The sequence below is a fragment of the Oncorhynchus keta genome, unplaced genomic scaffold (assembly GCF_023373465.1).
Source record: "Oncorhynchus keta strain PuntledgeMale-10-30-2019 unplaced genomic scaffold, Oket_V2 Un_contig_6244_pilon_pilon, whole genome shotgun sequence".
NCBI classification, from domain to species: domain Eukaryota; kingdom Metazoa; phylum Chordata; class Actinopteri; order Salmoniformes; family Salmonidae; genus Oncorhynchus; species Oncorhynchus keta.
In genome coordinates, this window is record NW_026288751.1 from 1,268,177 (window position 1) to 1,294,164 (window position 25,988).

General features: G+C 42.0%; 1 protein-coding gene across 3 annotated transcripts; it reads right to left on the reverse strand.

Moving 5' to 3' along the window:
• Positions 1 to 1,938: 1,938 nt before the first annotated feature.
• On the reverse strand, positions 1,939 to 25,595 carry LOC118391355 (CUE domain-containing protein 1-like). Of its 3 annotated transcripts, none has more exons than XM_035782678.2 (11): positions 25,353 to 25,595; positions 9,802 to 10,515; positions 8,634 to 8,770; positions 7,904 to 8,066; positions 7,333 to 7,579; positions 6,966 to 7,037; positions 6,476 to 6,565; positions 5,883 to 5,976; positions 5,435 to 5,496; positions 5,200 to 5,269; positions 1,939 to 5,095 (listed from the first exon to the last, which is right to left on the reverse strand). In XM_035782678.2, coding segments are annotated over exons 2-11 (1,260 nt in total). In that variant the 5' UTR covers positions 10,126 to 10,515; positions 25,353 to 25,595; the 3' UTR covers positions 1,939 to 5,094. The 3 variants fall into 3 exon arrangements, with proteins under 3 accessions (XP_035638571.1, XP_035638570.1, XP_035638572.1); XM_035782677.2 differs by having other exon boundaries at positions 25,262 to 25,595; XM_035782679.2 differs by lacking the exon at positions 25,353 to 25,595 and adding an exon at positions 12,827 to 13,072.
• Between the last annotated feature and the right edge of the window lie 393 nt (positions 25,596 to 25,988).

Consider the following 25,988-nt stretch of genomic DNA (forward strand, 5'->3'; position numbering starts at 1 on the left):
TGGACAATCTGATTGCATGTACTTTCATGCCAGGGAATCTCCTGAGCCAACCCTGCAGGTCTGAGGAGGGAGGATGAGACCAGGGAGGGTCACGTTAGACAGTGGGAGTGCTGCTCCCTAAAAACACAAGAGGTTGGCATTTATTGTCATGAATATCTAGCACAGCCACAAAGTATTAAAATTTGATTTTAACCCAAACCAAACCACACTGCTAACCCTAATCTTAAATTAAGACCAAAAGTACATTTTTGTTTTCATTTTTTTTACAATATAGACAACTTTAACTTAACAGCTGGCCCATCTAGTGGAAATCACTCAGTTCTGCCTCCAGGACAAAATTCATGACAATAAACGTCAATCTGCTAAAAACAGCCTGCTTGGAAGGACTGCTGCACTGAAACAACTGCATTCATAATGTACCACCACTGTCTGCATTGTCCTTACAGGGCCTTTATATTGCATTGATGATATTCAAACGAGTACACTATACATTGTTAGTTAGATTGTCAAGTCTTGAGTGTGATGTTCACATGTCTAGTTCAGACACAACAGTCTATGTAAAACGGGGCATTAAACATCCCAATCCTTGGACAGGGAGGGGGAGACCAGACCCAGGCATGATCTGAAGAGCAGGGTAGTCAGCCAGACTTTGAGCTTTAATCTAGCAGGTTAAAGGCATGCCAGGTTTATTCCTCCCAACGCGTATGTCATGCAGCCACAACCATCCCTGCCTGCCACTACAACACATACAGGCTAGGGCCCCCTTCAGGATAGGGGTGGCAATGACTACAGAGGGAGGCCATGCAGAAACGGAGAAAGACTGACAGCAAGGGAGGAATAAATGACTGAACTACAAAACAGAGGAGGCAAGCAAAGATAATCAAGATACTATGGTAGAGATGATCAGGACAACAAACAAGAGAAAACACTGATTGTGTCATACTATCTGAAAGAGAGGCAATGAGAGGAAAGAATCTAAGCATGGGATGCAGACGCAATAAAGTGGAATACATTTGTGAAGAACACCATCTAGTGGACAAAGTAGGTTTGCAGTTAGGACCTGGCCCAAACTTTTCTCTTGATCAAAAAAGTTCAGGCATTGATATTGACTCATTTCACTGAGCAGCATTGATTACTATCACATATAGTCCTAGTCAAGTCATGAAATGCATAGGACAAGAGAAACTGAATGAAATCGCAACCGTTAACATTCCTTAGGCATATTTTGGATCAATACCCTGCATAATTACTTTGTACCAGGTATGAAAGAACACACCACTTTAATTTCTGTTTTGTCACGTCTGACATACCATATCTAAGACAGGTGTCAGTAAACATGTTCTAAAATTAAGTGATGTGAAATGACATCAGTGGCAGTGCTCAGTCAGTGGGTTGATGTCATTTCCTGTGAACTCTAACACGTAGGCACATGGGAGCACACACACTGGCACAAACAAACATATTAAATAGAGCAATTAGTAGGACATGCTATATGTGGAGTTAAACTCTGGCACACAATAAAGACCATGAACACAGAGTAAAACAACTGTATTATTCAAGTAGCAAAAAAATGCAGTACAAGAAAATATTTGCTTTAAGAAGTTATCCTGAAAGTGATTTTTTATAGCTATTTTTGGATTGGGTTGAGTAGTAAGATCATACTACATGTATACTAGATTACATCATTTCTCAAGATCTATACCAACATTTATCTTACAGATAGAAATACATTGTACAAGTCATAAAAAAGCATTAGCATTTCTTATTTCTTTAACCTGCATTTGATAACATGAGTTGTAATGTCATTTGATGATAGGTTTCTAGCATATGCTTTTTCAAATAGAAAAATAGAGGAATACAGTATGAGACTTTCACAAAGATAAATTCTGTCTTTTGATTGGGTGATGGTGAGTCATTCAAATAACAAGTCCAAAGAGGTGCACTGTAAATGGTTAATGTTTTAATCAACATTGGCTCTATACTGTACATTCATGTAACACAAAATCCTTTGGAGGGAGCTAAGATAACATGGAAGACAATATAATTATACCAAGTCTCAGGTGCCCCCTGACCAACACACAGGACAACAGAATAATTCATCCATCACACAAACCCAGATAAAAGAAATGCTCAGACTGAAATGAAATGCTTACGCACCTAAGAACAAGTCACCCTCTAGTTTTGTTTTTTTGGTCCATATCCTATTTCAGTGTAAAACAATCTATAATCTTAAAGGTTCATTTACAGGTTCACTTTCTTAAAAGTGGAGGTAAACTACAACTAGACAGGGTGACAGATTAAGTTTGTGGTCTGATGATAAGCAATTGTAATCTAAAACTGCATTTGCTAAACAGTGTTTTCTACAGGATTGGACTGATATTGAAAAGTCTTGCCATTTGTACTTAATCGATGTATTCCACAAAGGCCAACAGAGGGCTATTTTCTCTCTCTAGTGTAGCCAGAGAATGCAGTACCAAACCAATTATAATTGGTCCAAAAATCCACCCACAAGGATTATAGCATAGTAGGCCATGAAACACTGCAGAATATAAATATCAAACATTTCAGCTGTGTTTAATCAGTTGGTGGGGAAATGGCGGAGAAGAGGGTCGAACACGACAAGAAAATGGCGTTTGAGTAAGATTCCCTGAGCATTGATTATTTTCTTGCTAACTACAGTACGTATATCTACATTGTTTATGGCAATGATTTCCCCAAGATCATAAATCATTCAAACCATTTCAATTTATACACATCTAGCTAAATACATAGCTAGGTGATGCAGATACATACAGTCTAAACCAGCGTGAGTATTATCAGGAAGGACTGGTATTCTCCATTTTTTTAAATGATGGTGCTCAAAATAAAAAAACTTCTATCAACTCTTTTTGGTCTCATTTACAGCAGAATCACATAAAGCCAGTGAATCATTGTGATACCGTCAGGAGATTCCTTTCCTAAGCATCTACAAACCAAGAGTTAACTATTATCTTCAAATAAAATGTAAATAACTTATTCTTATTCTCTACATAACAAAAACATATGACTTGAGTAAAACTGAGCTGCAATGGGGGTGTAGTGTTCTCAGAGGCATGGAGGAGACAGTCACCGGCAAGAACACATGGTAAAATATGAAAATAGCAAGCCGAATGAAATTCGGGAATAAATCTTAAATTTAAGGTCAAACTTTCTCTTCTGTAAGCAACAAAGATGTAGAAGCCACAAACAGAAGAAGAAAATTCATAGTGTATCAAATACTGTACTATAAAGTTGTATGAGAAACAGTAGATAAATTATTTAGAGTAAATAGGTATATATGCATGCTAAAGGAGGAAACCCTAGCCACATGGCTACTGTTACACTGATGGTCCCCATTCTGATTCAAACCAGTGCTCTCTTGTTACACTGGAAACAGTATTCACCTACATTGGTCATCTCTGGGAAGATACCATAGTCCAACGGGAAGAATTAGCCTATCTGGACCTTAAAAATGAGACCTCAAGGCAGACTATAATGAAGAGATTATATGATCAGATTGAGAATATGGTTGCATTGTGGTAAGAATAAAATAACAATATTTTGTTCCACACAAACTCCCATGTGGTCAGAAATTGACTGTTGAATGGTACCGAGCTACACTGAACAAAAATATATAACGCAACATGTAAAGTGTTGGTCCCATGTTTCATGAGCTGAAATAAAAGATCGCAGACATATAACACAAGCACAAAAAGCTTATTTCTCTAAAAAATTTGTTTACATCCCTGTTAGTGAGCATTTTGCCAATATAAGGTGTGGCATATCAAGAAGCTGATTAAACAGCATGATCATTACACCTTGTGCTGGGGACAATAAAAGGCCACTTTAAAATGTGCAGTTTTGTCAAGCAACACAATGCCACAGCTGTCGCCCAAGTTTTGAGGGAGCATGTAATTGGCATGCTGACTGCAAGAATGTCCAACAGAGTTGTTGCCAGAGAATGTTAATTTCTCTACCATAAGCATCCTCCAATGTTGTTTTAGAGAATTTGTCAGTACGCCCAACCGGCCTCACAACCACAGACCACGTGTAACCAGGCCAACCCAGGACCTCCACATCCAGATTCTTCACCTGCAGGATCGTCTGAGGGGATGTGTGGGGAGATGCTGAGGAGTATTTCTGTCTGTAATAAAGCCCTTGTGTGGGGAACAACTCATTCTCCCCAGTGGGTGGGCCTGGGTACTCATTGGGTGGGCCTATGCCCTCCAAGGCCCACTCATGGCTGCACCCCTGCCCATGTGAAATCCATAGATTTGGGCCTAATTTATTTACTTCAACTGACTGATTTCCTGATATGAACTGTAACTCAGCAAAATCTCTGAAATTGTTGCGTTTATATTTTTGTTCAGTATAAATATGTTCAAATCCATTCATATGCAAGTAAAATGCACTAGACTCCTGAGTCGTATCGGAATTACAACTCCAGCTTTCACTGTATCACCCAGAAATTATCAGGAATAATTCAAAATGAGTAATACATTAAAATAAAATCATAACATTATTCATATTCACCATCAATAACAATATATATTTTATATTAAAATGTCATTTAAATCATACAAAAAAGCATCTAACTAGCTAGTTTGTTGATTTCTGAAACAAGAAATCAAAAGACTGCCTTCAAATGCTACTCGGAATTGGGAAATACAGTGTTTCGACTGGGAAATAAGCACTTGAACGACCCTACCAATTTGGAATTCGTAGAGGGAAAGTCGGAGATGGAGATGATACTCAATTTAAGAGTTGTGACGTTTCATCACTGACCTTTCACCTTTGATGCCATCAAACTTATCAATGTGGATAATAGCTAAGCAAGCTAGCTAACTTTATCGTTAGCAATATTAGCTCATTTTGCTAGCTAAAATGTTATTGGTTGAAGAATTGCTCTGACTTCCAAATCAGTCATGTTGGACTTACGACTTAAAATTTCCCAGTGCTGAAGAGCATCTAAAGGCAACAATATTCCATGGGACTTTGGACGGTCTGGTTCAGGTCCAGAAGTGTAGTGTGAACCATGTTGTTCTTCCATTGTCACAGGAGAAACAATATGAGAAATCTGCCAGAGAAATAGGTAAAATAACTGTTAGTTGAGGAAATCCAAAAAATACAAATGTACAGTTTAAGGCGTGTTTTTTGTGGGTGGAGTTACTGCTCTCTCACCATGACAACACTTCCTGCTGGGGCACCTCCTCTTCCTGAGGGCCTGGTCTCTTAAGTTGATTGTCCTTCTCTGTACAGACACATGAGTTGGTTCATACAAATAAGCATGTGGTCCACATTCATCTCCCCTCTTACAATTGGACTAGGCCTAAATGAAACAATCGACCGATCAATGTCTCATAGCATTCAATTCCGTTTCTTCACTAGAATGATATTAAAACATCGATAAACGTACCACTCAGGTGTCCGGCATCTTCGTCATCCAAGAGGTTGGCAGTGGAGGCAGCATTACCCAGTCTGATAGAGAATGTTAAGAGAACTGGCAGTGATTTAAACATAATACTAAGCCTGCTGGACCAGAGTCAAGGCCATGAGAGGACCTCCTAATTCAGCACACCCCTAATAAAGCCAAAATGGATACTAAATGGGACATTCCCTGGAATTCAAACCCACTAACATCAGAAACAAAAGGCAGATATTACAGCCACTCATCAACATGCAGGGATGTCTCTCAGGGATAGTTAATTACATCTTTACAATGCAAGCGCATCTGTTCAGTTCAATTGAAGCTCAAGGTCACTTCTGGCAAGGACAAAAGAACCATTGGGCAATGGAGGCCTGTCAGGGAGAGGAGGGGGAGGTGATGGGTGGGGTAGGGGATCACTGGTGAAGTGGAAGGATACGAATGGTGTTTCAAGAGGGCTCTCCTTTTCGTTTTTCTTCTTCTGGTCTTTTCAGAGAAAGCTCTAGCGACTTCGAAAAGCTTCTTCCGTGTAGCTGTGGAGGATTACAGGATCAAATAGAAAGTGGAGAGAAAATAGAATTGGTTAATTGAATAAAAATGTTAACAGTTTGGGCTGAGTTTGTTTGAATTAATATGACTGATTGGATTTGAGAAAGCATATGTCCATCAATACATACTTATATATTTCAGAAAACATCTTATTCTTAATATCTTATTTGCCGTTTTAAAGAGCAGGAATGGTGGAGAATTTTACTACTGTATACCTTTCAGGAGCACCAACTTTAAGAGGGTAATGTCCTACAAATGTATGTTGATTTCTAATAATGACCTTGCTGTATATAGACACCATCCCTCATTTCCAGTTCCATGCACTGCTAGAACCTTCTAGAACCATTTCATGCTAACTGGACATTCCCAACGTGGAAAGTTCTGATAACATTTGGAATTTGGGAGCGACAGAAAGACACATACATTGAGAAAAATATTTAGTTACGCCCCAGAGATAAAGCTAGAGATTGGGAGTGTTCTTACATTTGCCCATATGCTTGAGTTTGTCACGGAACAAGGCATCGTCTGTAACATTGGTGCAGGCCTCCCCAGAGCCTGAGGCACAATTATCTCCTAGAACACAAACAAGAAGCGTGAAATAGACCCCACAGAGATGCGCAAGAAAAGAGAAAGACACACACACGTCTTATCAAGGTATGATAAGACGCACACAGAGACATGTGCTTCTACATCTGCATTGCCTGCTGTTTGGGGTTTTAGGCTGGGTTTCTGTACAGCACCTTGTGACATTGGCTGAAGTAAAAAATAAAAATAAAGTCTATAAATACATTTGATTGATTGAGTGATTGATTGACAAACAACGACTGAGATGCACACAGAGTCACACTTCCTCTGTGTGCCTTTAAAATAAAGCATTTCACTGCAGGAGCCTACATGAAACCTGGACCTTTTCAGAGCGAGAGAATACTAGGATGTAGCTGAATGCTATGGAGCGCAGATGAATGATATCTACCTGGAGTGGACATCCCCATGAAAGCTGTTGAATGATGGGACTTGGATGTCTTTGACTCATACTGCAGCCGATCTAAAACAGAGAGAGCCGATGTCTCAGTATCAATATGGTTATGGGCATAGAGGCACTTAGCAGGACAACCTGCAAGCCTTCCTTCATGCATTACTAGTACAGAAGTGGTGAAAATGAAGAGGAAAGCACTGCCATGACATAGAGACCCTTCTAATGACTCTTCATACCTTGATTGGGATGAAAGCATAGTGATATCATCACTTAGTACTGTAGAAGACATTTGGAAACGATGCAGAAAATAATCAGTGTGAGGATGTATTACTGAGTGTGTGCTTGGACGTGTGTGTGTGCACACCTCTCTCAAGGGCGATGAGGAACTCGCGGTTGCGCTGCAGCTCCCTCATAAACTCCTCGTTCTGCAGGAAGAGTGCGATGCGCTCATCTCCCAAGTACTGCTTCAGCTTCCTCTCCTGCTCAGTCTCCATGCCAACCTGGCCTGCCCTGGCCCCCGCCCCCGGCTGAACCTGCTGCGTCATGGACGACAGGGATGAAGAGGACGAGGGCTGGGTCAGACTACTCTGCATTAGGCTGGTGTATGAGCACTGCAGGGAGGAGGGAACAGAGAGAACATTGTTAGACATGTCAAAGTTATATGTGGAAATACTCAAGTTTTTTATCAAATTGCACCACGAATTGAAAATAATATCTCGTTTTTTGGGTGGCGTCTTCATTTTTGGAAGACTACCAGGGAACTGATTATGTATAAATAGCTGAACTGTATTTTGCTTAGCGTGCAGCCTGTTGTAGAGGCTGGTAATTATCCAGCCAGTTGGTCATCAGAGCAGAGTGCCAGGCAGCCAGCAGTCTGTAAGTAATGGCAGTGTGGGTTAATGGTCCATTAGGTGCTGACCCATAAATCTACCTACTGGCAGACTATCCAGCTGCTGAGGCAGGATCCGCAGGAAGTCATCAGGGAGGTTGCCTAGTAACGGTGGGTTCCAGTTCCTGTAACTGCCAACCTGCCATTGACTGGCAGGGGGGGGTGGACAAGGAGGGGGCTGGCAGGGAGGAGTTTGACTGGCATCAAAGCTGGCAGAGAGATGGCAAAGGATATTGTTAGTTCCATTGATGCTACGTTCTGTAACAGTAAAAATCAATCATTTTGTGTTGGTCATCTTCAAAGGATCCATCTAACATAAACATGACTGTTTTTCTTTCTTCTGAAAGGTTCTCTCCTTGGCACACATATACAACATTGTGTTCATATAACAAAACTATCACTAGTATTAGGTCTACAGATCTACCCAAGTTAGAGCACAGTTAAGAACATGTACATGGATTTCATAGCTTCTGCACTAGCATTCATTAGACAGCAGGTGGAGCATTGAATGCATTATGAACCTCTTAGCATTCAAAGCACTCACAGCATGAATCGCTGACGAGCCATATCATGTATTAGATATAGAGAAAGCACCAAAGAAGAATATGCATCTAAACACTCATGTAAATGATGGTTTCAGAGAAAATGTATTCATTAATTCACATTATCCCAACCATCTATTATTCTCCTTTAAGTGAAATGAGGTCAGAGCCAGCCAGGTGGCCCTGAGACCTCCCCCTTCCCTCCCTCCCTTATCTTCACTTCACTTCACTTGCCTGGGAGGTGGTGAGGCTGTGGGCAGGACCTCGTCTGGGTACTTCCTGTCGTAGATGTGCATGTCATAGGAGGGCGGGGAGTAGACCGGCAGGGGCTCCTCGTCAGAGCTGTCCGGCTCCAACGTCCTCTCCAGGATCTACAAGGTCAGAGGTCAGGGGAGACATTGAGAATGTTCTAAAGGACATGACAACCCCTTCAGATGGCACATATGAACACTTCAAAGAGCAGATGAAATGAACAATGAATCTGTATTATAACCGCTCATTGGAAATGCAGCTTGGCCTTTATGCCCTTAATAAGAGGCAATGTGAGGGCTTTCATTGGGCTGTTTTACTAATGTCAAGCAGCAGGTTTTCATCCTGTATTTAATCAATGTAAATTAACTTCACTTTCCAAATAACAGCCTAGCATGCGAGGTAGAACACGCTCCACTATAAGTATTAAGTTCAGCTCTTCATCATTTATTAAGATAAACATTTCCTCCTCTCTCTCTGGTCATTCAGAGTGATAGAGGGAAATAAACTAAACAGAGTTAAATAATATCCTGTGTGGAGCATGGTGTCATTGGTGGAATACTGCCAGAGTGGACTGAGGCTAATAAAAACACAAAATATGGTTGGAATTGAGAGACCTGCAGTAATTGAATCAAATCCAAAGCGAACAGCTTGGCAGTCCAATAAGGCACTTGATACAGCCTTGTTACTACTCAGAAAGAGTTTATGCATCAGTACAAAAGGAGTTCATGAATGTCCAAAGGAATGGCTTGTCTTGGCTGTTCACAGCAGTCAACACATTGCTAGAGAGCATAACCTACCTCTGGGTATTGGCAAGCTTTTGAAGACCGCTTTAGACAGCCTATCAAAGCTTTCTGTCCACAATAGCAGTGTATAATCACAGTGACCTCCAGAGAAATGCATGTCATCCACTACAACCGCATATTAAAAGCAACATCAAATACTTTTCCCTCCTCAGGAGCAACCATCTGGTTTGAAGAGGCAAACAAATAAATACAATTAAATAAGGTGTATGAATGAATATGGTGTGAAAAAGTAGCTTACAACTTTGACATGCATTTCATGATAAACTATAGTCTCAGACTTGGGTTGTGTTCATTTAGTTTAATCTGGGCTACCCACTAGTTCCTATACCAGTAGCCCCCAGACGTACCTCAGGAGGAAGGCTGTCCTCTGAGTCAGAGCTGTCGTTAGAGCCGTGTCCGTCGAGGCTCATCTGAAGCAGCTGGTCGATGGTGGAGTCAACGGCTCCGTGATTGGCCCGCAGAACACACTCTATCACCTCCTGTTCCATGCTGGGGAACATGGTCCTGAAGTCCTCCATGGCCTGGTTGAACTCCAGACGCCGCACCGTGCGCCCACTCCCACCGGGACGACTGTTGTTGAGTTCGCCTGGAGCAGGGCTTTCCTCGTGCGGCGCCACATCACCATGGTTACCACTGCTGTTGCTGTGGCGGCGGAACAGGCTGGTCATCATCCAGAGAGCCTCCAACCTCCGTACGGCGCCCCTCCTCCGCGCCGGCAATACCACCCGAGAAATGGTGGCTCCTAGTCCTTGGACGGTGGGCACCCACCGCCTGCCTCCCCTCCCCTGGCTTAACCCTGGCCTGCTGCTTCAACTGTGCCAGTCCACCTCAGGGCCCTCAGCGCTCGGCCCTGTTATCCCCTCATCATCACAACACCACAGACAGCCGGTCACGCTTCTTCCTCTGTTTTTGAGCCAGCTGCATCCAATGCTGTGAGGATGTGGTGGCTGGTCTCCCCAGGCAGGCAGGCAGTGTGTTGAGGACACAGTGCTGCGTTCTCTCTGATCAGAGGTGGGCTAGCAGTGCCCTAGGACTTCCAGCCCACACATCCCTTTCAGCACCTGCAGTGTTGGGAACAGGAAGAATGTCAGGAACAGCAGCCATGTTGTGGAGAAGCAGACAGACATCATGACTGAGCATCACAATGAGCAGCGGTGGAAATTAACATGTTCCTCTCGAGCAATAGCCGAGGTGTGTCCAAGGAGGCTATAGAAAGATAAGGCTATAGATTTCTGGGACACACACACACACACAAAGTGCGGTTACAATTCAGCTTGGGGGCCGTCTCAATCAGAGTCGCTGACTGATAACATTACTTCCCCAACAACGACATCCTGCACCAGCCTAGTCACCCTAGGTGTCCGCATTCCGGCCCACAGCAACGCTTATGTCCCCAGGCACCAGAAAAGCGTCAGCCAGTGCCAGCAGAGGAAAATGGTCCTCTATCCATCGTTTTTGATGCTCCCGGACTGTGTAGCTTTCATTTGGGTGATTATTAGCTAGCTGGACACAGTCAAGATATTGTATGAATGTAGGAGAGGCCATAAGAAAACATAATTGAGCACACAGGATGAAATGGGGAAGTGTGACGTGAACCTGTGAATCACAGTGCCGCACCAAGGACACAGTGCTCTGCCCTGTACTATGGTCTGGCTGCTAAGAGTTTCTGCCATTTTTATTTATTTATATATTTTCTAGATGTCATGGCACACCATATGATCTGACACAAACATACAATGCATTCGGAAAATATTCAGATCCCTTGAGTCCACCTGTGGTAAATTAATTTAATTGGACATGATTTGGAAAAGGCACACACCTGTCTATAAGGTCCCACAGTTGGCAGTGCATGTCAGAGCAAAAACCAAGCCACGAGGTCAAAGGAATTGTTTGTAGAGCTCAGAGACAGGATTGTGTCGAGGCACAGATCTGGGGAATTGTACCAAAATATTTCTGCAGCATTTAAGGTCCCCAAGAACACAGTGGCCTCCATCATTCTTAAATGGAAGAAGTCTGGAACCACCAAGACTCTTCCTAGAGCTGTCCGCCTGGCCAAACGGAGCAATCGGGGGAGAAGGGCCTTGGTCAGGTAGGTGACCAAGAACCCGATTGTCTCTGGTCTGATGAAGCCAAGATTGAACTCTTTGAATTGAATGCCAAGTGTCACGTCTGGAGGAAACCTGGCACCATCCCTACGGTGAAGCATCCTTTAGCTGCCTTTCCTTCCAGTTCTCTGCTGCCAATGACTGGAACGAATTGCAAAAATGACTGAAGCTTTAAGCATCAGCTGTCAGAGCAGCTTATCGATCACTGTAACTGTACACAGCCCCTCTGTAAATAGCCCACCCAACTACCTCATCCCCATACTGTTTTTTTTTTTTTTACTGACAAGGCTCTAGAGTTCCTCTGTGGCGATGGGAGAAGCTTACAGAAGGACAGCCCTCCATCAATCAGGCCTTTATGGTAGTGGGCAGATGGAAGCCAGTCCTCAGTAAAAGGCACATGAGAGCCTGCTTGGAGTTTTCCAAAAGGCACCTAAAGGACTCTTAGACCATGAGAAACAAGATTCTCTGGTCTGATGAAACCAAGATTTAACTCTTTGGCCTGAATGCCAAGCATCACATCTGGAGGAGACCTTGCACCATCCCTATGGTGAAGCATCATGTTGTGGGGATATTTGTCAGTGGCATGGACTGGAAGACGAGTCAGGATTGAAGGAAAGATGAACGGAGCAGAGATCCTTAATGAAAACCTTCTCCCGAGCGCACAGGACCTCAGACTGGGGCAGATGTTCACCTTCCAACAGGACAGCGGCCCTAAGCACACAGGCAATACAATGCAGGAGTGGCTTCGGGACTACTCTCTGAATGTCCTTGAGTGAGCCTGAACCACTCAAAAATAGCTGTGCAGCGACGCTCCCCATCCAACCTGACAGAGCTTGAAAGGATCTGCAGAGAAGAATGGGAGAAACTCCCCAAATAAAGGTGTGCCAAGCTTGAAGTGTCATACCCAAGAAGACTCAAGGCTGCAATCGCTGCCAAAGGGTGCTTCAACAAAGTACTGAGTGAAGTGTCTGAATACTTATATAAATGGTATTTCCGTTTTTATACATTTGCAAAAAAAATGAAAATAACTTTTTGCTTTTCCATTATGCGGCGTGTAGATTGAGGATTTATTTTTTAATCCATTTTAGAATAAAGCTGTTAACGTAGCAAAATGTGGAAAAAGTCAAGGGGTCTGAATACAGATAAGCAGAAGCCAGAGACTGAAGAGTCTGAACATACAAAAGACATAGCCTATCTTTACATTAACACTTACTCCTTAGCATAATAGATTCTATGCTAAACTGACTGAAAGAGAGGATTGACTTACAGCAACCAATCCACAAAGTAGAATCACTCGTTATGCTCTTCTTCCAGATACCTCTCTAGGAGAGGATAGGTCTTATCAAACATCCTGCAGGCAGACATCAATTGAAGCCAGTGAGCTGTCTGGGGGAGAGCCCACGTTGTCAAATCAATCATTGCCGAGCTGGCTGAATGATATTCCCCACACACTGATCCCTCACTTTTCACTATTCAACACTAATCTGTACCTAGCACCCAGCTATATTTAGCACCACAATCCACCACAGCTCTTTGTCCTCGTGTAGGCTGCATAGCTGGAGCTGCTTACCGATACGGGAGCCAGGGGAGGACTGCTTTGCCCTTGTGAATTACATAGAGCATAGGGCTTGCTTACGTCACTCATAACTAATGCCTGCTGGTCAGGCCCTGAGCTGATTACAGATACCGGGGGTAGGCAAAGGACAGTTTCATAATTCTCTGTGATGAAAGAGACAATGCACAACATATGGTGCTAGATACACACAAATATTATCATCTTTGGCGAGCTAGGCCTAGCTGTTTTGGATTTCACCAATCAATATGAAAAAGAGGGGATCTCTTCCAGGAACCTCAATTCTCCTGACTAGGCTAAGGTACCATTGTAGGCAGCGATGTTATCATATCATAAGAAAATGACAACCTGGCATCACTATGTATGAAGTTATTTACAGTATGGCATCCTCTTCTGCAGTGAAAAGCTCGATAGAAATATGACACTTCCCCTACCATTCTAATCATTGCCAACCCAATTAAAATTCTGTCAGACCCCAGTTCCATGGCAATGGAAACGGAAAACAAACCTCCTGCCTGATGCCGTAGGCGATGTCAATCTGATTTGTGCAAGTAGTCAGAGACAAATTCAAGACGCAGACCAGCTGTGAACATGCTTGATGAAAACAACGGTCTTACCTTCATGCAAAGCAAAAAGGTAAATGCTATATACAGTGCATTCGGAAAGTATTCAGACGCCTTGACTTTTCCATGTGTTACATGTTACAACCTTATTCTGAAATTAACCAAATTGTTTTTTCTCTCCTCAATCTATACACAATACCTTATAATGACAAAGCAAAAACAGGTTTTCAGCAAATGTATAAAAAATAATAACTGAAAAACTGAAAAAATACATTTACATACAGTACCAGTCAAAGGTTGACACACCTACTCATTCCAATGTTGTTCTTTATTTGTTATATTATTATACATTGTAGAATAATAGTGAAGACATCAAAACTATGCAATAACACACTCTCAACAAGCTTCTTGAGGTAATCACCTTGAATCCATTTCAATTAGAAGGTGTGCCTTGTTAAAAGTTCATTTGTGGAATTTATTTCCTTCTTAATGCGTTTGAGCCAACCAGTTGTGTTGTGACAAGGTAGGGGTGGAATACAGAAGATTACCAAATAAGGGCTAAAGACCAAATCCAAGAACAGCTCAAATAAGCAAAGAGAAATGACAGTCAATCAATTCTTTAAGACTTGAAGGTCAGTCAATCCAGAAAATGTCAAGAACTGCACTTCAAGTGCAGTCGCAAAAGCCATCAAGCGCTATGATGAAACTGGCTCTCGTGAGGACCACCACAGGAAAGGAAGACCCAGAGTTACCTCGGCTGCAGAGGATAAGTTCATTAGAGTGAACTGCACCTCAGATTGCAGCCCAAATAAATGCTTCACAGAGTTCAAGTAACAGACACATCTCAACATGAACCGTTCAGAGGAGACTGTGAATCAGGCCTTCATGGTCACATTGCTGCAAAGAAACCACTACTAAAGGACACCAAAAATAAGAAGAGACTTGGGCCAAGAGATACGAGCAATGGACATTAGACCAGTGGAAATCTGTCCTTTGGTCTGATGAGGTCAAATTTGCGATTTTTGGTTCCAACCACCGTGTCTTTGTGAGACATAGAGTAGGTGAACGGATGATCTCAGCATGTGTGGTTCCCACCGTGAAGCATGGAGGAGGAGGTGTAATGGTGCTTTGATGGTGACACTGTCTGTGATTAATTTAGAATTCAAGGTACACTTAACCAGCATGGCTACCACAGCATTTTGCAGTGATACGCTAAAACTCAAAAAAGTTCTGGGACACTGTAAAGTCCATGGAGAATAAGAACACCTCCTCCCAGCTGTCCACTGCACTGAAGATAGGAACCACTGTCACCACTGATAAATCCACCATAATTGAGAATTTCAATAAGCATTTTTCTACGGCTGGCCATGCTTTCCACCTGGCTACTCCTACCCCGGTCAACAGCACTGCACCCCAACAGCAACTCGCCCAAGCCTTCCCCATTTCTCCTTCTCCCAAATCCATTTAGCGGATGTTCTGAAAGAGCTGCAAAATCTGGACCCCTACAAATCAGCCGGGCTAGACAATCTGGACCCTTTCTTTCTAAAATTATCTGCCGAAATTGTTGCCACCCCTATTACTAGCCTGTTCAACCTCTCTTTCGTGTCGTCTGAGATTCCCAAAGATTGGAAAGCAGCTGCGGTCATCCCCCTCTTCAAAGGGGGGGACACTCTTGACCCAAACTGCTACAGACCTATATCTATCCTACCATGCCTTTCTAAGGTCTTCAAAAGCCAAGTCAACAAACAGATTACCGACCATTTCGAATCTCACCATACCTTCTCTGCTATGCAATCTGGTTTCAGAGCTGGTCATGGGTGCACCTCAGCCACGCTCAAGGTCCTAAACGATATCTTAACTGCCTTCGATAAGAAACATTACTGTGCAGCCGTATTCATTGATCTGGCCAAGGCTTTCGACTCTGTCAATCACCACATCCTCATCGGCAGACTCGACAGCCTTGGTTTCTCAAATTATTGCCTCGCCTGGTTCACCAACTACTTCTCTGATAGAGTTCAGTGTGTCAAATCAGAAGGTCTGCTGTCCGGACATCTGGCAGTCTCTATGGGGGTGCCACAGGGTTCAATTCTTGGACCGACTCTCTTCTCTATATACATCAATGAGCTCGCTCTTGCTGCTGGTGAGTCTCTGATCCACCTCTACGCAGACGACACCATTCTGTATACTTCTTTGGACACTGTGTTAACAACCCTCCAGGCAAGCTTCAATGCCATACAACTCTCCTTCCGTGGCCTCCAATTGCTCTTAAATACAAGTAAAACTAAATGCATGCTCTTCAACCGATCGCTACCTGCACCTACCAGCCTGTCCAACATCACTACTCTGGACGGCTCTGACTTAGAATACGTGGACAACTACAAATAATTAGGTGTCTGGTTAGACTGTAAACTCTCCTTCCAGACCCATATCAAACATCTCCAATCCAAAGTTAAATCTAGAATTGGCTTCCTATTTCACAACAAAGCATCCTTCACTCATGCTGCCAAACATACCCTTGTAAAACTGACCATCCTACCAATCCTCGACTTTGGCGATGTCATTTACAAAATAGCCTCCAATACCCTACTCAACAAATTGGATGCAGTCTATCACAGTGCAATCCGTTTTGTCACCAAAGCCCCATATACTACCCACCATTGCGACCTGTACGCTCTCGTTGGCTGGCCCTCGCTTCATACTCGTCGCCAAACCCACTGGCTCCATGTCATCTACAAGACCCTGCAAGGTAAAGTCCCCCCTTATCTCAGCTCGCTGGTCACCATAGTAGCATCTCCCACCTGTAGCACACGCCCAGCAGGTATATCTCTCTAGTCACCCGCAAAACCAATTCTTTCTTTGGCCGCCTCTCCTTCCAGTTCTCTGCTGCCAATGACTGGAACGAACTACAAAAATCTCTGAAACTGGAAACACTTATCTCCCTCACTAGCTTTAAGCACCAACTGTCAGAGCAGCTCACAGATTACTGCACCTGTACATAGCCCACCTATAATTTAGCCCAATCAACTACCTCTTTCCAACTGTATTTAATTAATTAATTAATTTTGCTCCTTTGCACCCCATAATTTTTATTTCTACTTTGCACATTCTTCCATTGCAAAACTACCATTCCAGTGTTTTACTTGCTATATTGTATTTACTTTGCCACCATGGCCTTTTTTGCCTTTACCTCCCTTCTCACCTCATTTGCTCACATTGTATATAGACTTGTTTATACTGTATTATTGACTGTATGTTTGTTTTACTCCATGTGTAACTCTGTGTCGTTGTATCTGTCGAAATGCTTTGCTTTATCTTGGCCAGGTCGCAATTATAAATGAGAACTTGTTCTCAACTTGCCTACCTGGTTAAATAAAGGTGAAATAAAAAAATAGGGATGGTGCCAGGTTTCCTCCAGATGAGACACTTGGCATTCAGGCCAAAAAGCTCAATCTTGGTTTCATCAGACCAGATGATCTTGTTTCGCATAGGTCTGAGAGTCTTTTAGGTGCCTTTTGGCAAACTCAAAGTTAGCTGTCTGGTGCATTTTACTGAGGAGTGTCTTCCGTCTGGCCAATCTACCAAAAATGCCTGATTGGTGGAGTGCTGCAGAGATGGTTGTCCTTCTAGAAGTTTCTCCCATCTCCACAGAGGAACTCTGTCTGAGTTACTATTGGGTTCTTAGTCACCTCCCTGACCAAGTCGCTTCTCCCCCGATTGCTCAGTTTGGCCAGGCGGCCAGCTTTAGGAAGGGTCTTGGTTCCAACCGTCTTCCATTTAAGAACAATGGTGGCCACTGTGTTCTTGGGGACCTTCGAGGCTGCAGCCATGGTGCAGAAATATTTTGGTACCCTTCCCCAGATCTGTGCCTCGACACAATCCTGTCTCAGAGCTCTACGGACAATTCCTTCAACCTCGTGTCTTGGTTTTTGCTCTGACATGCACTGTCAACTGTGGGCTCTTAAATAGACAGGTGTGTGTCTTTCCAAATCATGCCCAATCAATTTAATTTATCACAGGTGGACTCCAATCAAGTTGTCGAAACATCCATTTTAGAATAAGGCTGTAACTGAACAATGTGGAAAAAGCCAAGGGATCTGAATATTTTCTGAATGCATTGGATGATCAATGGAAACAGGCTGCACCTGAGCTCAAATTCGAGTCTCACAGCGAGGGTCGGAATACTTACTGAAGTAAGGTATTTCTGTTTTCAATTTTTTATACATTTGCAAAAAAATATATAATAATAATGTTTTTGCTTTGGCATATTGTTCTTAGATTGATGAGGAACAAAATCATTTAATCAATTTCAGAATAAGGCTGTAACGTAACAAAATGTGGAAAAAGTCAAATGGTCTGAATACTTTCCAAATGCACCGTATCAGTGATGAACTACATTCAGCTGCGGGCCAATTTTTCTTGAGCAGAGGCTCGGGGGGCCGGAACTACAAATAAACTACAAATAATTGTAGACAGCAAATTGACCGCAAGAAGCCCAAACAGATATATTTGACTAAAACATAATTTCAAATCCCGCTTACATTTGTATACGATCACATACATCTCTCTATTATGCTTTGGAACAAAAAAATTGCATATATTATTATATTATAGTAGAATGGACAGATACTGTTGAGGTTGTTGCCCTAAGCATGTGCAGATAGCTTTGATGCTGCTACCCTTGGGGTAGCTACTGTAGCACAAGGGGCATATAAGACTTCCTCGTCTTACACTCACAACTATGATGAAATCATATTATTCTGCAAAAAATGCCATGCCCAAATATTACAAAAGCCAATTATGATGAATTATGATGAGTTAAAAGCTGATCATATTATTTTTCAGATTCTAATTTTCCAGGCTGACAACTTCCCATCATACCTCAGAGGAGACTTTTGGAACCTGATTAAGACGGAAGTGGAGAGCAGCAAAATCCCTGTCAGAGAAATACAGTGTGTAAAGCAACAGAACAATGGCCTAATAGCAGTGGATTGCCTAAGCCAAGCTTACATGGGACCAGGCTACTGCTCTCTTCATACAAAAGTGCTAGCCTGCAGCACCAGCACCATCACTGGCCAAAATCACTGTGGTGTTCAGGTGAAACGGACATTGTGCTGCAGAAATAAGAAGAGCATTCTGAAATGAAGCCAATTTGAGCAGCTTATAGAGCTGCACTGGTCCTTGATATGAGTAGCGGACTAGCGGTCATCAGTTCTCTTAGAATGATTATGATGTCCGCCTACACAAAGGACTGCATGTCTGTTAACTGTTTTCAGTTAACACAATACTGTACCCTTACTTTACCCTTACAATACCCTTACTTTTGTATTTTTCCTCTAATTTAGGCCTAGAGACAGGAACGAAAGCAACTCTGGCTCCAATAGGCTAATTAACAAAAATATGTCCTAACTCCAAAGACCTTGCATCAGTCTGTTGTGCCAGTGAGTGATAAAAGCACTTTACATCCAATAAGATCTTATGATGAAAAAGACCAATATTCATGATAGGTCCATATATTCTGGGCCTTCTGCCAAATGAGATAGAGAGCAGAAGTTTACTTCTCTCCCTGGAGAGGTTTAAAAAACACACACAGGAAATTCTTAGCTCTCCCATACTCAGGAAAACAGCAGGGACAGCATTCTTGCCCCTGTAGTCACACTTTCCACAACAACAATCCTAAAGCTCTCCCCAGGGCGCTTCTTAGTCGGGTCCCCAGCCTCTCTGGCAGCCAAGCACAGGGAGGAGACTTACTTCACTCTACAGTCCTACCAGAGCCATTAGTGTCCTCTGTAATTATTGGGACAGTGACACATTTTTTGTTGTTCTGGCTTTGTACTCCAGCAATGATACAATGACTATGAGATTAAAGTGCAGATTGTCAACTTTAATTTGAGGGTATTTCATCCATATTGGGTGAAACATTTAGAAATTACAGCAGTTTATGTACATAGTCCCCCCATTTTAGGGGATCAAAGGTATTGTGACAAATTCACTTGTGTGTATTGAAGTAGTCAAAAGTTTAGTATATCAAAAATCCCATATTCCTAGCACGCAATGATTACATCAAGCTTGTGACTCTACAAACGGGTTGAATACATTTGCTATTTGTTTTGGTTGCATTTTAGAATATTTTGTATAATTTTGGAGTCACTTTTATTGTAGAATAAGAATAGAATATTTCTAAACACTTCTACATCAATGTGGATGATACCATGACTACATATAGTCCTGAAAGAATAGTGAATAACAATGAGAGAGAAATGTACAGATATACAAATATCATACCCCCAAGAAATGCTAACCTCTTACCATTGCAATAACTGGTGATGTTAAAATATTTGGCGGGATATATTTGTGTGTCTAACTTTCTCACTCATCAATAAAAACATGTTGTTGTTTTTTACAGTCAGCAAGCAAGAGCTAGCTGTAGTAGTAAATACAATGCACAAAATACCTGTACAACATGCTGGGACTCCAAGAGCGAAATATTAATTATTAGGAATAATACTGCAGTGAATAGCCTATAGGCCTACACAATTAATTTACACACACACCCATTCAAAAGTTTGGGGTCACTTAGAAATGTCCTTGTTTTTGAAAGAAAAGCAAATTTTTTGCCCATTAAAATAACATCAAATTGATCAGAAATACCGTATAGACATTGTTAATGTTGTAAGTGAAGAGGCAACTCCGGGAAGCTGGCCTTCTCGGCAGAGTTGCAAAGAAAAAGCCATATCTCAGACTGGCCAAAAAAATAAAAGATTAAGATGGACAAAGGAACACTGCCTAGAAGGCCAGCATCCTGCAGCCTCTTCACTGTAGACGTTGATACTGGCGTTTTGCAGGTACTATTTAATGAAGCTGCCAGTTGAGGACTTGTGAGGTGTCCGTTTCTCAAACTCGACACTCAAATTTACTTGTCCTCTTGCTCAGTTGTGCATCGGGGCCTTACACTCTTTCTATTCTAGTTAGAGCCAGTTTGTGCTGTTCTGTGAAGGGAGTAGTACACAGCATTGTACGAGCTCTTCGGTTTCTTGGCAACTTCCCGCATGGAATAGCCTTCATTTCTCAGAACAAGAATAGACTTTGTTTCTGCACATTTTGAGCCTGTAATCGAACCCACAAATGCTGATGCTCCAGATACTCAACTAGTCTATAGCAGGCCAGTTGTATTGCTTCTTGAAATCGGAAACAACAGTTTTCAGCTGTGCTAACATAATTGCAAAAGGGTTTGAATGATTTTAGCCTTTTAAAATGATCAACTTGGATTAGACACAACGTGCCATTGGAACACAGGAGTGATGGTTGCTGATAAATGGGCCTCTGTACACCTACGTAGATATTCTATTACATTTTTTTTTTAAATCAGCCATTTCCAGCTACAATAGTCATTTACAACATTAACAATGTCTACAATGTATTTCTGATCAATTTGATGTTAATTAAAAAAGGGGGAAAAAAGTGCTTTTCTTTCAAAAACAAGGATATTTCTAAGTGCCCCAAACTTTTGAACGGTAGTGTATATATAAAAAAGATAAATATGAAATGACAGGCAGCCAAGGATAAACATATTGCTTGAAAAAGGAGAACAACTCGTAGCATACAGATAGCCGAGCCATCCACATGGACCGTTGTCTTTCCCATTCAGTAGCAGCTCCTGCAACAACCAATTTCATCCATTCACTTTGTCCACATTGAAGAACCATCTCCTTTCGACTCCAAAATTCCATTGAACTTTTCTACTCTCTTCAGCGTACAGATTGTAAAGAAACCCTTACATGATTGTGAAAGCTGTTTTCATGAGTTACAGTCTGTGTAATTCTGAGATGCCATGCTTGTTGGTGGTTTTAAGACAACTGGGAAAAGAGGTCAAGTCATGACTTCAGTGATCTTCAGGTCGGAAAAGTCTGAGCTCTAGAAAGATGCCAGAGCTTCCGACTTTAAATTACTAGTTACTGTTCAAAATGATTTTCCCAGTCGGCCCCAATTTTTTTATTTTACCTTTATTTAACTAGGCAAGTCAGTTAATTAAGAACAAATACTTATTTTCAATGACAGCCTAGTGGGTTAACTGCCTGTTCAGGGGCAGAACGACAGATCGTACCTTGTCAGCTCAGGGATTTGAACTTGCAACCTTCCGGTTACTAGTCCAACGCTCTAACCACTAGGCTACCCTGCCTCCCCAAATGTTATTCTGAGTTCCTAGTTGTCTTGAACAGACTGAAGTCGAAGATTTCCGAGTTCCCAGTTGTTTTGAACACTTACTTCATCACTACAAGCACGGTTTAATTCACAAGATATTCATCACTACAAGCACTGTTTGATTCACAAGATATTCATCACTACAAGCACTGTTTGATTCACAAGATATTCATCGCTACAAGCACTGTTTGATTCACAAGATATTCATCACTACAAGCACTGTTTGATTCACAAGATATTCATCACTACAAGCACTGTTTGATTCACAAGATATTCATCACTACAAGCACTGTTTGATTCACAAGATATTCATCGCGACAAGCACTGTTTGATTCACAAGATATTCATCAATACAAGCACTGTTTGATTCACAAGATATTCATCACTACAAGCACTGTTTGATTCACAAGATATTCATCACTACAAGCACTGTTTGATTCACAAGATATTCATCACTACAAGCACTGTTTGATTCACAAGATATTCATCACTACAAGCACTGTTTGATTCACAAGATATTCATCACTACAAGCACTGTTTGATTCACAAGATATTCATCACTACAAGCACTGTTTGATTCACAAGATATTCATCACTACAAGCACTGTTTGATTCACAAGATCAATACAAGCACTGTTTGATCAAGATATTCATCACAAGCACTGTTTGATTCACAAGATATTCACTACAAGCAGTTTCATTCACAAGATATTCATCACTACAAGCACTGTTTGATTCACAAGATATTCATCACTACAAGCACTGTTTCATTCACAAGATATTCATCACTACAAGCACTGTTTGATTCACAAGATATTCATCACTACAAGCACTGTTTGATTCACAAGATATTCATCACTACAAGCACTGTTTGATTCACAAGATATTCATCACTACAAGCACTGTTTGATTCGCAAGATACTTGTTTTGGATACGCCAAGCACAAAGACTGATCAAACTGCCAATGGATAGGAAAAGTGAAATCCCCACCCATCCGGGCAGAAGGGTTGTACACAAAAGTTACAGTCTAATTCAATACGTAAATTACAAAATGCTAACAAACACTGACATTTAATCTTTTACAAATAACACAACCTCCCCTGGACAATTTTTTAAAATACTAAACCCTCCCTCTGAATGAAATTGAAAAAGCCTGAACCTCCCCCATTTCCCCCCGGGTAACAATTGTGAAATTTCAACCGCTTGTCATGCCCTGACTTGAGTTATCTTTGTTTTCTTTATTATTTTGGTTAGGTCAGGGTGTGACAAGGGTGGTTTGTTTAGTTTTTGTATTGTCTCTGGGTTTTTGTATGTTTAGGGTTTTTTGTATGTCTAGGGGTTTATATGTCTATGATTGCCTCGATTGGTTCTCAGAGGCAGCTGTTTATCGTTGTCTCTGATTGGGGACCATATTTAGGTAGCCATTTACAGCTTCACGTTCATTTTGTTGTTTTGTATAGTTTGTTAAGTGTTCTTCGTTCATTAAAAGAAGAATGTATTCTAATCACGCTGCTCTTTGGTCTCCTCGTTACGACGAACGTGACACCGCTCCCTTACATCATCAACATTTCAAGAATAAAGTTCTAAATGAGTGCTAAAATGGCAGCCAAACTCTCTCTATATACAGTGCATTCGGGAAGTGTTCAGACCCCTTGACTTTTTTCCACATTGTTATGTTACAGCCTCATTCTAAAAATGATTACATTGCTTTCACCCATCAATCTACACACAACACCCCATAATGACAAAGCAAAAACAGGTTGAGAAATGCTACAAGCTTGGCACACATGTTTTGGGGGAGTTTCTCACATTCTTCTGTGCAGATCCTCTCAACCCTTCAGGTTGGATGGGTAGCATTGCTGCACAGCTATTTTCAGGTCTCTCCAGAGATGTTCGAACGGGTTCAAGTCCGGGCTCTGGCTGGGCCACTCAAGGACATTCAGAGACTTGTCCGGAAGCCACTCATGCATCATCTTGCCTGTGTGCTTAGGGTCATTGTCCTGTTGGAAGGTGAACTCTCGCCCCAGACTGAGGTCCTAAGCGCTCAGGAGCAGGTTCTCTTTACTTTTCTCTGTTCATCTTTCCCTCAATCCTGAACAGTCCCCCAGTCCCTGCCACTGAAAAACATCCCCACAGCATGATGCTGCCACTACCATGCTTCACAGTAGGGATGGTCCCAGGTTTCCTCCAGACGTGACGCTTAGCATTCAGGCCAAATAGCTCAATCTTGGTTTCATCTGACCAGAGAATCTTGTTTCTCTTTGTCTGAGAGTCCTTTAGGTGCCTTTTGCCAAACTCCAAGCGGGCTGTCATGTGCCTTTTACTGAGGAGTGGCTTCCGTCTTGCCACTCTACCATAAAGGCCTTCTTGCTGGAGTGCTGCAGAGATGGTTTTCCTTCTGGAAGGTTCTCCCATCTCCACAGAGGAACTCTAGAGCTCTGTCAGAGTGACCATAGGATTTTGTGTCACCAAGGCCCTTCTCCCCCAATTGCTCAGGTTGGCTGGGCGGCCAGCTCTAGGAAGAGTCTTGGGGGTTTCAAACTTCTTCCATTTAGGAATGATGGCGACCACTGTGTTCTTGATGATCTTCAATGCTGCAGAAATGGTTTGGTACCCTTCCCACTCCCAACTATTCTCCACACATATGCCAACACAGTACACTAGGTTTAAATTATGCCCTGATCTTGTGCACTAACAAGGTATAGCCAGAACCGTACTGTAATATGTATAATTTGTCATTTGTAATCAATTTAATTCTATAATGCACATCATGATTTTTATAGTATTTTTCTGAAACACAAAAATGCTTTAAGATAATGCAATACAATTATAGGGGAAAAAATAAATGACAAAAATCAGCTGACCAGAAATAACATGATAGGTGATGATATGCACCTGACATTGAAATAGAATTGACCCCAGCTATGGACATCTGAGCCAGGAGACCCTTGGGGCCTGGTGGGCAAGGCAGCAGCCAGCACAAGATAAATTGCACTGTGATTGCTCGTGCCCGTGGTACACCCGGCTGCGTGGCTTGTGAAGCACGCGACACCACTCACCAAAAGGTCGCCAACTTCATCTCATAACACTCTTCAGGTGACAGTTAGCTGGTTGGTTACCTGCTAGCTAAGACGAGTTAATAAACAGAAATTGCAAGCAGAAACATGCAAACCTGTAAAACAAAAAATCTACAGGACAACTAACATGGAATAACTTAAATATTTAAAACAAAAAACGACATTTGAAATGGTGTATTGTACTTGCGCCATTGAAATGTAGCTAACGTTAGTGAGCTAGCTTTAGCAAGCTACGTTAGCTTTGCTAGCTAGCATTTGTGATGTGTGAAATGTAAACTCCCAACCCTTACCAGGCAAAGAGCGGACGCCAACATCTGCAGCTAGAAAAGGAAGTAGCTACCCCATTCCTACTATCGAATTCAAAAACAATGATTTGTTTACCCAAGGGGCGATGGCAAACGTTGACGGAAAGTGTTTTCTCTGGGCGCAAGTTGCAGTTGCGACGGAATACTGTGCTGTCTGTCATCCAATGATGCTCTTTCTCCCACTTCTCCACTACGATCAAGCTATTGCACGCAAATTCAGTCGAGCATGGATAGCTTTGCTTGACGGTGGAGTTGGATAACCTGACCGCAATCCTTCAATGTAGTTCGGAGTCACGCGCGGCGCAGACACAGAGAGCCGCCTAGTGGAGAAATATGGGAATCACAGAGGCCAAGGGGCAACAATTATACTTTCATTCGGTTTTTGTAAATAAGGATATTTTGATAAACGAAAACAGCAATTATGTAGCCTACATGCTATCATATACTTTTGTAATCCCCAAATGCTTTATTTTTCATAAGCAAAATTGCAATAGCTGAATAACTGTTGTACTAAAGTTAATACATTTCTGCAAAATAATTGTATTCGTTCATGAAAACAAGAGGCAACTCATGTGCGACAGTGGCCTCTGACTTAATCCTCTTTGAGAGGAGGGGGGACAAAAGGCTCCAAACAAAAAACACCTGCTTCTTTACTAGCTTGCTTTTCCCTTGGGATACTCACAATTCAGATCTAAACTGAGCCTCTAAGAAT

Coding starts and splice junctions, on each gene's coding strand:
- LOC118391355 (XM_035782678.2), bottom strand. CDS start 10,125: ATGATGACCAGCCTGTTCCGCCGCCACAGCAACAGCAGTGGTAACCAT. Junction 8,067..8,633: donor ACAGCCTCACCACCTCCCAG/GCAAGTGAAGTG, acceptor TCTCTCTGCCAG/CTTTGATGCCAGTCAAACTC. Junction 6,566..6,965: donor CATGGGGATGTCCACTCCAG/GTAGATATCATT, acceptor TTTGTGTTCTAG/GAGATAATTGTGCCTCAGGC.